The 12,215-nt window shown below is 45.6% G+C and overlaps 1 protein-coding gene across 2 annotated transcripts in view; it reads right to left on the reverse strand.

Annotated features, from left to right (window-relative positions):
- Positions 1-12,215, reverse strand: part of LOC106565903 (pappalysin-1) — a 125,708-nt gene that overhangs the window by 88,153 nt on the left and 25,340 nt on the right. For both annotated transcript variants that reach the window (XM_045691089.1, XM_045691078.1), the window contains exons 5-7: positions 11,590-11,782; positions 11,222-11,343; positions 5,142-5,643 (exon numbers count right to left, since the gene is read on the reverse strand). In XM_045691089.1, coding sequence (XP_045547045.1) covers positions 5,142-5,643; positions 11,222-11,343; positions 11,590-11,782 — 817 coding nt within the window. The remainder of the gene's footprint in view (positions 1-5,141; positions 5,644-11,221; positions 11,344-11,589; positions 11,783-12,215) is intronic.

Raw genomic sequence — 12,215 nt, forward strand, 5'->3', positions numbered from 1 at the left:
CCATTATGGTTCATATTAGAGAGCTTATGCAAGGCTCAGTGCTAATGCTGCTCCTTATGGACAGAGAGCAGGCAGAGGATGGCGGAGGGAGCGCAGGGCACAGTGGGGCTTTGTGGGAGTGGAGGGGGCCATGGAGACAGAGAGAATGTGTTATGAGGAGAAGAGGAGGAAGAGAGGTGAAGAGGAGAGGGGGATACCAAGTCAGTTGTACAACTGAATGCCTTCAACTGAAATCTGTCTTCCGCATTTAACCCAACCCCTCTGAATCAGAGAGGTACGGGGGGCTGCCATAATTGACATCCACGTCTTCGGCGCCCGGCGTACAGTGGGTTAACTGCCTTGCTCAGGGGCAGATCGACAGATTTTTACATTTTTACCTTGTCAGCTCAGGGATTCGATCCAGCAACCTTTCGGTTACTGGCCCAATGCTCAACCACTAGGTGGAGGGGGGAGGTGTGGTATGTTTTATTTTCAGTAGACAGAGTCTTTAAAACCATATCCAGTATTATACAAAATGGGCTTAGGCCATGGAGGAAAAAAAGTCTGAAATGTTTGCACGCATATGTGACAAACAAAACCAAAAACCTCCCCGAAAATAATCCGCACATGGAGGCGATCTAAAACAATTACCGTTGGAGCACACAGACATTTCTCACAAATACCTAGGAAGTGTATTCTACATCCCCAATCTGGTATTGCTGGCGAAAAGAAAACAGAAAACCTACAAGTCAAGCAGTCAGAGCTGAGAAAACAACAGAGTTCTCTGAGTAGAGGTGAAGAGGTTGTCTTCTCAGGGCTAGAGCAACAGTGGACTTGACAGGAGAGGAGCAGGGCCATGGGGCCACAGGGGTAAGAGCATAGGAGAACATAGGGGATAAAAGTGTGAAGGAGAAGGCCAGAACGGGGGGAAGGGGTCCCAGTGAAAAGGGTAGCGTAGGGGGCAGCTGCCCTCTCCCTCCCGGGCTGGGGGGTCCCGTCACGTCAGAGCTGAATAGGTTTTGAGACCCTGACAGGCCAGAGGACCCAGAGGACCCAGGTCAGGGAGAGGATTAGCCTATGGGCCAGGGGGTCTCAGAAGGCTAGGGTCCCCCCATCACCCCCACTAACCCTCCTCTCAGCCCACCCCTAACCACTCCATGGTTTACCCCCAACCAGTCCAACATTCCAGCTCTCTCCCTCTCATCTCCATCCCACCCCCTGCTCACCCCTTCATAATTCACCCCCACTAGCCTGACCTCCCACCCCTCACCCTCTCATACATCCAACCTTGAATAGGGAGCCAGGGAGGCCTCTACTCCCCCTTCCGTGCCCCATTTCAGGGGAAGGGCAGTGGGCTGAGTGTGGGAGGTCAGCCCTCTGTCTATGGAAACAGGCCTGGGGAGCCAGTGAACCATGACGATCCAGCAAACTAACCATGGGTCAATCAAAACACTCCAGCAGAAAAACCTTGGGTCAACCACAACACTTCCGCCGACTTCAAAACATGTCAAAAGATCTGGGTGACCCCCAAACTGTTCTTCAACCACCCCTATCTAATCTGTTTGTGTGTGTGTGTGTTAGTGTGTGTGTGTGTGTGTGTGTGTGTGTGTGTGTGCGTGAGTGTGCGAGTGCGCCTTCGCGTGCGTGCGTGCATGCATGCGTGTGTGTTAGATTGACTCCTATGATGAGGAATCCTTTGCTGTGGGTTGACCTGGACCTTTCTCTCTGGGAATGACGTCAAACTCCTCTTACACAACAAAAGAGTAAGCCAACACTGACCATCACCATGAAGATCCACACAAGGCCATCGAAATCCACTAAAACCATTGAAATGCACCAAGACCATAGACCAAAATGCACCACCAATAGACACTCACAACTGACATTCTACCAGCTTCAGAGCTCCAGGAGCAATTGCTGTGGCCACAATACCACTAAGTACACCAGTGCATGCGGAGGAACCTTCCAATAACATCTTGTCATGAAGCATTTATAATGGATTAGTAAATCGTTTATTCATAATGTATTAATCATTACTCCCACATTTGTAAATGTTAATAAGCTAGTTATTCACACATTTATAACAACTTTTAAAGTATGTAGTAATGATTCATGAGATCATTGATGAGATGTTTATTATAGGTCCTTATAAACCATTTACTAATCATTAGTAAAGTATTTTTGTGGGGTCTAATCTAAAGTGAGGGCTATTTATACTTTATTTTGAATGGCCAGTGTCATTTCTCACAAAAATATTGGTAGACATTCCAGTAGTACCTGACGCTCCTTAATCGATGTCCGCGTTAATCGATGTCCGAAATCTAATTAACATAAGAAAATCTGTCTGTTTAAGTTAGAAATGTCTGTTTTTTTGTATGGGCTGCGTCTCATACCACCGCATCCGCCAATGTTGGCCATTTGTATCTGCGGTGGAAGGTGGCAGAGCTACAGCGTTGTTTGTCAGGCCAGGAGACATGCCAAAAAATCTGCCTTTTTACGAAAACGTAGCGTCTGAATGGTTTGGGCTACAAACTAATATGACCACTCTAAGGAAAGACGAGTGTTCTCTGTTTTGCTCTCCGTTTTGCTTTTCTTGACGTTTTGCTTTACGACCCCCACAAGTGCCACACGACTCATCTGAAGGTAATCCGGTACCGGGATGAAAAATGAATGGAAGGGAATGGGGCATTTACACGTCAAAGGTATACGGATAATTCCACTGTATTTTTTTTCTGACCTTTCTTATATCTCTCAGGTAAAGGACAGACACTTTACAACATACTCATTTGATTTCTTGTTCCATGTATGATCTTTTGTTCCATGTATGAATCTGTTATTCAATGTGTTTCTAGGGGCTAATAGCAGTAAGGCCAAATTCAATGTTTCATCAAATAATTTAGTTGAATATCTTTTGAATACCTACAGGGGTACCTAAAATAAAAAAATCAAATATCTAAAAGTTCCTTGGTATGACCATCTTAAAACAATTCCATATGTTAGCTTAGTAGAAAGCCATCCCGGACCCTTAGCCCATAAGGGGTTTTATTAAGGTCTCAAAATAGCCTGGAGCATATCAATGGTAAAAGAATAAGCACACAGTACAGGATGTTTAAGAAAACATATTTTCACAAAAACTGTTGTAAAACAACTGTTGCAAGGACGTGAGGAAGAGTTTTGCCAATTTTGTCAACCTCGCGAACCAACGAATCATTAAACAGGGAGATGTAGCCTGTACCCAACAGCTGGCGGGACCAGACAGTTTTTCTCAAATGGATGTTTATCCCTTCATTACTACTGATATGTGATTGACATTTAGAGGTATTTGAAGATAGAAATGTTATATGTATAACCTTTAAATGCTTCCAGTGCTTCAGTATTTTAACCACATAACTCTTTAAATGTAATTAGGATAGTTCAGCAAAATCAGATATTCAGATATTTGTTTTCTTACTTCATAAGCAGTCTATGAACTGCTCGAAGGAGTGACTGCAATCCACACTTTGGTTTTGGTAGAAAAGTTAAACAGTAATAAACAGTAATGTAAGCATTTTCGGAAGAAAAACATTACTTTACTCAGCATAGACTGTGTATGAAGTTACACATCACACTACTACAACAGTGTGACTGCTTTGGAATGAAATGTTTAATATATTTTCTTAAACATCCTCTGTATTGTGTGCTTATTGTTTAACCATTGATATGTTCCAGGGGCCATTTTGAGACCTTGGATGGAGCAGGACCTGATGATGGAGCATCAGGTACTGCTGGAATGTCTACCAATGACATGTCCATCTTTTTGTGAGAAATGACACTGGGCATTCAAAACATTTATAAAGTATTTATAAAGTATAAATAGCCCTCACTTTAGATACTGGGAAAATACTTTACTGATGATTAGTAACGGGTTTATAAAGATCTATATTCAACATCTTATGAATGATCTTATGAAACATTATGACATACTTGAAAATGTGTTTATGAATGTGTGAATAACTAGCTTACAAATATTTACAAATGAAGAAGTAATGATTAATACATGAATAAACTATTTACTAATTCATTATAAATGCTTTATTACAAGGTGTTATTATGATGTGCTATGCGCAGGCATACCCTCTCTATCTTGTATAACAGGCATACTCACCCTATCGTGTCTTCTCATCCACTTTCCTTCTTATGTGAACCATGCTGACAGCATGATAGTGAAATTGCACAACACATGGCAACGCCACTGAGAGTGCTACCTTTATCTAGTCAGCACATTCCATGAAAGTAAAGCACAAAACTCTGCCACCGTGCACAGATAATGCCGTCAACAAGACATTTGTTTTCCCCAGCAACTCCCCCAAAAAATGTGGCTAGCAATGAATGACCTTTGATTCGAGAAGTGGGTGTTGGGCAGTGGATTTGAAACCATCAAACTGGTGGTGGCCCACCAACATGCCTGAGGGTGTTTGAAAAGAACACATTGAAACATCATGACATTTATCTTTATAGGAAACATTTTCACAGAGGTTTCTAATTTGGGATTTTAAAAGACATTTCTTCCGACCCCTAAATACATAAGATTTAACTGCGAAACATTTCTGAGATCGTCAAAATCGTCAAAAACACTTAATTCTACCAGTGCAAGTATCCCTCCGCCCAGGACTGGACTGGCCAGAGAGCCAGAGAGAGGGGAGGTAGGCTGAGGCCCATCCCAGAGGGGAGATATACGGAGCCCACAGCCCAGATCTCTGGTGCCTGGCTGGGGTAGACAGAGTATGGGCCAAGAAGACCACACCAGCTGCTCCTCTGGACACAGGCAGGCGGGCAGGCAGGCAGGGCCCAGGCTTAAATCAGCCTGCAGCTGCAGCGCTTGCCTCAGCATATTAACTTTGGCTCCGCTTCACCCCTTGACCAAGAACAACTTGGTGCAAAAATAAGATTTTTTTCCCCCGACCCAAGGTCAGTGAGGAGATTGGGCTCAAGATCAGATTAATTTGCAGTGTGAAGAGATAATGCTTACTCTGCAATGTCTCACCCATTACGCAGAGAACGCAGCAATCCTGGTGTATCATTAACCTGCGTTAGGCCAATACAGTGCAACCCACACAGTCAAGACATTCAAAGTTGCGTGTAACTGACAGTAAACCGCTAACCATCCCGGTCTGGTCCCTCACCTGTCAGTGTATCGCCTGGCAGGTTCGTTCAACACCACACCGTGGGGGGCATGGGAGAATGGTGGCTGGCGCAGCAGTCGGTGGCGGAGCGGCTTGCAGTGGCGGCACAGCAGGCAGTTAGGCTTAGATGCCAGCAGGGTAGCATCAATCTCCAGGTGCTGCTCCATGGTGAAGAACTGCACACCGTACACCTCCTCCTCCACGTCCAGCTTCAGCGTCAGTGGCGTATCACAGAACACGTTACTAGGGCCCAACGAAAGGTTGTTTCCACTAACGGTCAGGAGCAGGATGTTGTGGATGGCGGGAAAGGCCGTCTCCTCGGGGCTGAAGAAGGTGACCCACACAGTGAGGGAGTCGGGCACCAGTGGGTGGGGGAACTCTAGCTGGAGCATGCAGCCCTGCAGTGGGCACTCGGACAGTCCCACGGCCCCCTGCTCGATGCCGGCGTTGGGGCTCCAGGTGCGCACACTGGGCTCACATGCCTGCTCCACGTCTGGAGGTCCTGGGGGTCAAAAGGACAGAGGTACAGCAAATCAAACATAACATATAAACAACTATAAAGTAAATACACACTCAGACACAACCAACAGAGAGAAAATGAAATACAATAGAAAACAAAGGTTAGGTAATTGCATTTGCAAACATGACCATGTGTGGTTGTTTGAATTCGTTTGTATGCAGGGAAGAGCTGCAGGTGCATGTCGAAATAAAATATATATAATGTGTATATAGAACAGTGGTCTGACTGACTACAAATGGCTGTTGCAGGTGAAGTGTCAGGGCTGAATGAGCTGTTGGCTTTTCTCAGCAATTGACTACATGCGACAGACACGGGACTGAGTTCATTGTCAGTAAAGCAGGGGAGGCAGCAGACAAGCTGCCTGTGTTCCTCTTGAGAGAGGCCCTGCACAGGGTTCTCACTTCAGTGGCAGTCATTACAACACCAAACAGCGCTCCTCCAGCCATATTTGGAGTCCACAGCTACCTCGTATTATCCAGAGTGACGTATACCAACATTCATCAAGCGCTTTGAAAAGCCAGCATTATGGAAGACACTGTGTTCTCCCTGTTTTCCTTTTGTGCACTTCCAAACTGGCAACCGACAAACCCATTTGCTAACCTCAATTCTGGGCACCGCACAAAATTCCAGTGTTTAATCAAGTGAGCACTGAATTCGGTTTCCAGGCCACATTATCTCAACACATTTATTATTGTAAGTGTGTGTGTGGCCAGAGTAGAGGTAACTTTGAAAAAAGGAGAGAAAAGAAACTGAGGAACTGAGATACTCAGAGTTTTGCACCCAGCCTCTCTCTCTCATAATGTGCCCCTCACATTCTGTGGTGAGTTTTTCATTGACTTTTTGAGGAAAGGAGTTTTAGCCACTGAAAATATTTTGTAATGTCAGCTGTTATGATGGGCTGTCCTCCTGCTCTAGAACTCCTACTGCGGATACCAGAGGTTCCAGATTTACCATGAGACAGGATGGGGATGTCATCCATCATAAGATCATCTATAGAGTAAGTAAAAGAAATACATAAAGATTATATGCAACCTTGGCAAGACCCATGTCTGTTTTTCAACACTGTAGAATTACCAGTACAGTAATTTTGAGTATTACAGATTTTATCCTTAAAATCCAACCAAGACAGCACCTTTTCATTAGGGTTAACTCTACTCTCTGTTATAAAAACAGCTCTGAAGCATTTGACCTAGCCTTGCCTCCCAGGTTGCTGAAAGGCCCTCAAGGTGTTCAGACAATCCAAACCTGGCCTTTTAATAGGAGGCCTTGCTTTCTCACTTGATTTGCTAATCCCATGGGGGTATTAACCTGTCTAGGAGATCGCTTGTTCTAGGAAAGGAGGAAAGATACATTTGGAGGAATTCCAGCTTAATTGCTGTAGGGTTGAATGTGTAGTGTTTCGCCCTCCGCCATCATGTGGGAATCAGACGGTGTGGAATTGTGGAGCGCTGGAAACAGGGGACTGGAATGAACTGGGATACGGATAGATAAACATAGAGGGATATGTCCGGGCATGCACTCTGCTTTCTAAGAATGGGGCCTACCTCTCCGTCATACGTCACACTCTCTATAACACACACAACAGACTGACTGACTTGCACTGAAGTAACCATTGTCCTCAGAGGAGGCTGGTGGGAGGAGCAATAGGAGGACAGGCTCATTGTAATGGCTGGAATGGAATTAATGGAACGGAGTCAAACACACAACAGACTGACTGACTTGCACTGAAGTAACTTGCACTACTTGAATTCATGCCATGACCTCTAACTAGAGGGCATGAGAGGAACTACAATGGAAATATGTCTTGCTCACTTGTGTTTCGCCCCTTGAGAGCCTTACTGTGTCATCTGTGTGAACACAGTCATAGCTGCATGACAGCATATATTTTTCAATTGATACATTAAAATCAATCAAGCGATTCCTCATAGTCTAGAAGGCCAATAAACGTCAGTCATTCATCCCATCCCTCTGCATATGATATCTGCAGTCTAAACAGTTGGAGTGGGTGACAGGGGTGAGGGATGGAGAATGTGGCGGGAAGGGTGAGTGATGGGGAAAGCATAGGGCCTGAAGGAGGAATGGTGATTGACAGTACGGCTCCTCTCCTCTCCCTCGCCCGGGGAGTTTTCAGATATTTGGTTCAACACACATCCACCACTCCTCTCCTTCTTTTCCAGATCAACCTCGCTGGCCTCCGCCCAACATCCAAATGTTGGGGAAAAAAACACAACCTTGTCCTGGCGCGCGGATTCTTTTATATAGTGCAACTCTTTTATAGGATATCGGAGGGAATTCCTGTGACATTATACAATGAAATGAACCGGAACACTGAATTGGAACGTTCTGGGTTCTAGGTTCCACTGTGATTCATTATTGCTAAGAGTTTTGCCAAGAAGCCAAACAAGAGAAACAAGCAATGTCATTAAGACATTCTGAAATAGTGAGTAGCTTTTGGAACATTTGGAGCATTGCAGCAGTAAAACCATTGTTGGATTTGAAAAGATACTACTGAGGGATTGGACAGTTTTGGAGATGGAACAGGTCATCCGTCAATGCAATCGGGCATGCGGCAGGGGAGTCTTTTCCAATATTTTGCGTCATACACAATGCAACAAGGCCCTGGCCAAGTTCCTGGCTGATCTGTCATTTGTATTGTATTTCCTTAAGGGGGCATCCCTTAAGTTGAGGTAGCGCACGTCAGGGTTGATATTCTCCAGAATAAGTGTGTTTGTGAGTATGTGAGCGTACAGTACATGCATGACTGTGGATGTCTCTGTAAGTCTCTATGTGCATCCATGTCTCTATCCAATCCCTCTTCATCACCAAATCATTATCTCATGACTATCATTAAAGTGCTAGTGGAGATAAAGCAGGGGAAGCTGTTCTTTCTCTTCAGGTACTTTGTGTCTGAACCCTGTCGCCCTGAGTCCCTGCAGTGTGCAGCCCTGACAGCAATGGAGTAGAGCCCAGTGAGTGTTGTTCTCCCAGACAGACAGAGAGAGCACACACACTCACCACACACACACACACACACACACACACAGCATCACATAATGCAGAGAGGCTTGACACTGCCCCGCCTACAAAGGAGGCCGCTGTTAAAGAAAGCATGGCCCGACATCTGGGCCAGTCAGACAGGAACACTTGGCGATGCACGGCTTGGTGCAGCGAGCACATATACACATAAATATGCACACAGAAAAATGCCATGTGTGAACACACACACGTGCACATACTGTATTTGCACACACACAGACAATTTACAAGGCCCTCATTGAATAAACCCACTCCCCACACACACACACACACACACACACACACACACACATAGACACACACACACACACACACACACACACACACACACACCGACTTTGCATACACACATCTCAGATCCTTCACGTCCATCCACACACACTCCTGGTTCCAATCAGCTGCAGGATCCTCCTCGTGAATGTCACAAACCACATGCAATTCGCTTAACTATCTTGGGTGGTTTCCACATGGTTTCTTCCCTCTCTTTTTTCATCCTCTGGTTTCTCTTCCCCCAGCCATATTTCTCCTGGGTCTAGAGCAGTAAAGATTTACGAGGGGTGCTCCAGCTCTCTCTCTCTGACCACGCCAGGGTTTCCTAGCTACAGAAGTGTTGGAACACGAGCCATGGGACTGACAGGTGTCAGGCGTGTTACAGACACACACGCACACATATAAGCCTGTACACGCCTATTCACACACACAAACACATGCCTGGACATGCCCACTGTCCAATACACGCACGCACGCACACACACACTAACACACACACACACACACACACCAATTCATCCATTCAACTACACACATACACACTACGCTAACACATGCCCACATACACAGACTCATGGCATTGGCATTCTGCATGCTTGCATCGTCGGGATGTCTGTGGGTGGCGGTTACTTGACTGTCATAAGCTGCCATAGAGACAACACACTCACACACAGACAAGAATGCAGCTGTTAGCAGCCTGTGATGGACTAGCATCGGTGTGTAAACAGGGGAGTGGGAATCTGCTGCTTGCTAACAGGGAGCACTTCCAAACAGTGAGGTTTACACACAGTGCCGCAGACAAGCCCAGACTTGCCTCTCACACACACACTGTGTGTGGAGCAAGGACCATGCAAACAGACACACACACACAGACATGTGCACAAGCGTGCGCACGCACATACACACACACATGCACACAGACACAGCACTAATGGCAGTCTGATCCCCAGCCCAATGAGTCACTGGGTTCATTATTAGCCATGTGCTGTCGGACAGCTGCCAAATTGATCAGATCTCACTGGATTCTACAGACTCCAGCTCTGACCCTGAAAGACCACGGAATAACAATGGAATAACTTTGAATCTTGGGAAACTGTACCATCTTGGCATCTCTATCAACATACCAACACAGTAGGGATAATCTATTCCTTTTCAGTTTATTTCTTATCAGAAAACCTTGGACAGAGTTTTGATACCTCTGTATCTCCATATCTAGACTAGACTGAATAGACTGATGTACAGATATTATCAGCTGTGTATTTAGCCATCAAACTTCCTCTAGATGCAGAATGGCATAATAATGGCGGATATACTGGCACACTGATACATACATTGAAACACACTCCAACACACTCTGAACAATGCTTAATACTGCAGATGCCAGAGCCAGCTAGCGGTCAGAGGTGCACAGCTGTGCAGACTATTTATAAAGACCAAATTCCACCTCCCTAATGCTGGTCCCTCTACAGTTGTTCTAAAATCCTCTGCAAGAGCTGGAGGAGAGAGGGGAAGAAAAACGCATCCTATTTCGGGAATTCTGTTGATTTAAGCTTTCACTGTCCTCACATTCCCTGATAACAAATGGGAGAAATTATGTCACGGACATGATCCATGGAGAGCTCTTCCCAGTTCCCACCATGCCTGTCGCTGTGAGCCCACGTTTGGTATTTCTGGGATACGGAATATCCATTCCGTTGGGAACACTGGCTCAACTTTGACTCCCTCTGCGTCCCTCAGCTCGTGTCAAGGGCCGTGACTCAGATGAATCATTTGCATGCTTGGGGCTTGACTCAGAGACCAAATGATTTGCATGTTTGAGAGTTGACACAGAAGCCAAATTGAGCCTCATACTGGCCTAGTGAGAGTGAGAGTTCCTGATGTGGTGAAGATGCTATCAGCAAGAGAAAGAGGAGGGAAGAAGTTCAGGTGTGTTATTGACAGGGTGGGGATACATTGAGAATGCGTGTGGGGTGGGTGGGTGGGTGGGCCTGCCTTACAAGGCAAGGTGGGTGGTTTACAGTAGCTACTGTATGTACTGCATGTTCTGAGGTAGGGTGGTTAGAATCCAAGAGAGTAAAAGTAAATGAATGGGTAAAGTGAGTAGGAGAAGTGCACTGAGCTTTGAAGGTTACAGAGGTTTCAGTGGTGAGACAGAGAGGTGAGAAGTGCTTTCAGTCAGTTTGTCAGTTGGTCAGTCAGTCAGTCAGTTAGTCAGTCGTGTGGTAATAAATAAGCCAGGATAGAGCTGTCTTACCTTCGGCCTCGCGGGGGCTCCAGTGTCCAGAGGGAGCGCAGGGTCGTGGGGACGAGGAGTTGGATGCGTACTGCAGCAGGACCCGGCCCTCTGTGCATTTATCACACACTGATCCCACTTCTCTAGGAAACCAACAGACAGGCACAGCAACCAACTTAGATACAGTTTATAAAACACACTCACTAAGACACAGTCTAATTGGACTGGTACTCATTTGAATACAGGCCAATAGACAGGTGCTAATTTTGATGCAATCAAAACAGACAGTCAACCCATTTGTCCGAAATATCTCCAGTACTCTGCAGAGTGGAAGTAAATACTAAAGACCCTGACTGTGCTGCTTGCCCCATTCGTCCAGCTCATTTCACCTGTCGTAGAAGTGGCCGGAGATAGGCGGGAACCACTCCAGGGTAATGGCGTCATGCTCCTGCCCCACCACTTGGGGCGCCATGGGCACAGGTGGTGGTTTGGATGCGGGCTGCCATGTCTGGTAGATCAGGTCCAGGTAGCAGTGCATCCGGGCCACTTGGTTGGGGGTGAAAGAGTCTGTACAGTCGTCATCTATGTGGAAGAGATGATCAGAAACAGTTTAATATGATGTAGATTATGTATTCATGAGATTTAAGTACGATTTAAAATTCATTATATTTTATAGCAGAATACAGGTTAATAGGTTGAATTAGCCAATAGGGGATGGTTAGGGAATGCCTGAGAAGTAATGTACATATACTGTATACGTACAAAAGGAAGAAAAACAGGGCCCGGATCTACAGAGTCTGTAGCAATGTTATTAAGGGAAGCAATATTCATACAGTCTCCACAGGTCAGTTACCTGAACATACAGTAGAATCTACAAAGGTGCAATGTCTACATTCCACACCTGCTAAGGCACACACACAGATGTAGGATCTTAATTTGATCACCCCGTTGCAGGATAACTTTCCTGTATTGCAGGGCATTTAAAACGTGTAGTGTATTTGAGGTTTAGAAAGGC

This window comes from Salmo salar, chromosome ssa01, assembly GCF_905237065.1.
Source record: "Salmo salar chromosome ssa01, Ssal_v3.1, whole genome shotgun sequence".
Taxonomy (NCBI): domain Eukaryota; kingdom Metazoa; phylum Chordata; class Actinopteri; order Salmoniformes; family Salmonidae; genus Salmo; species Salmo salar.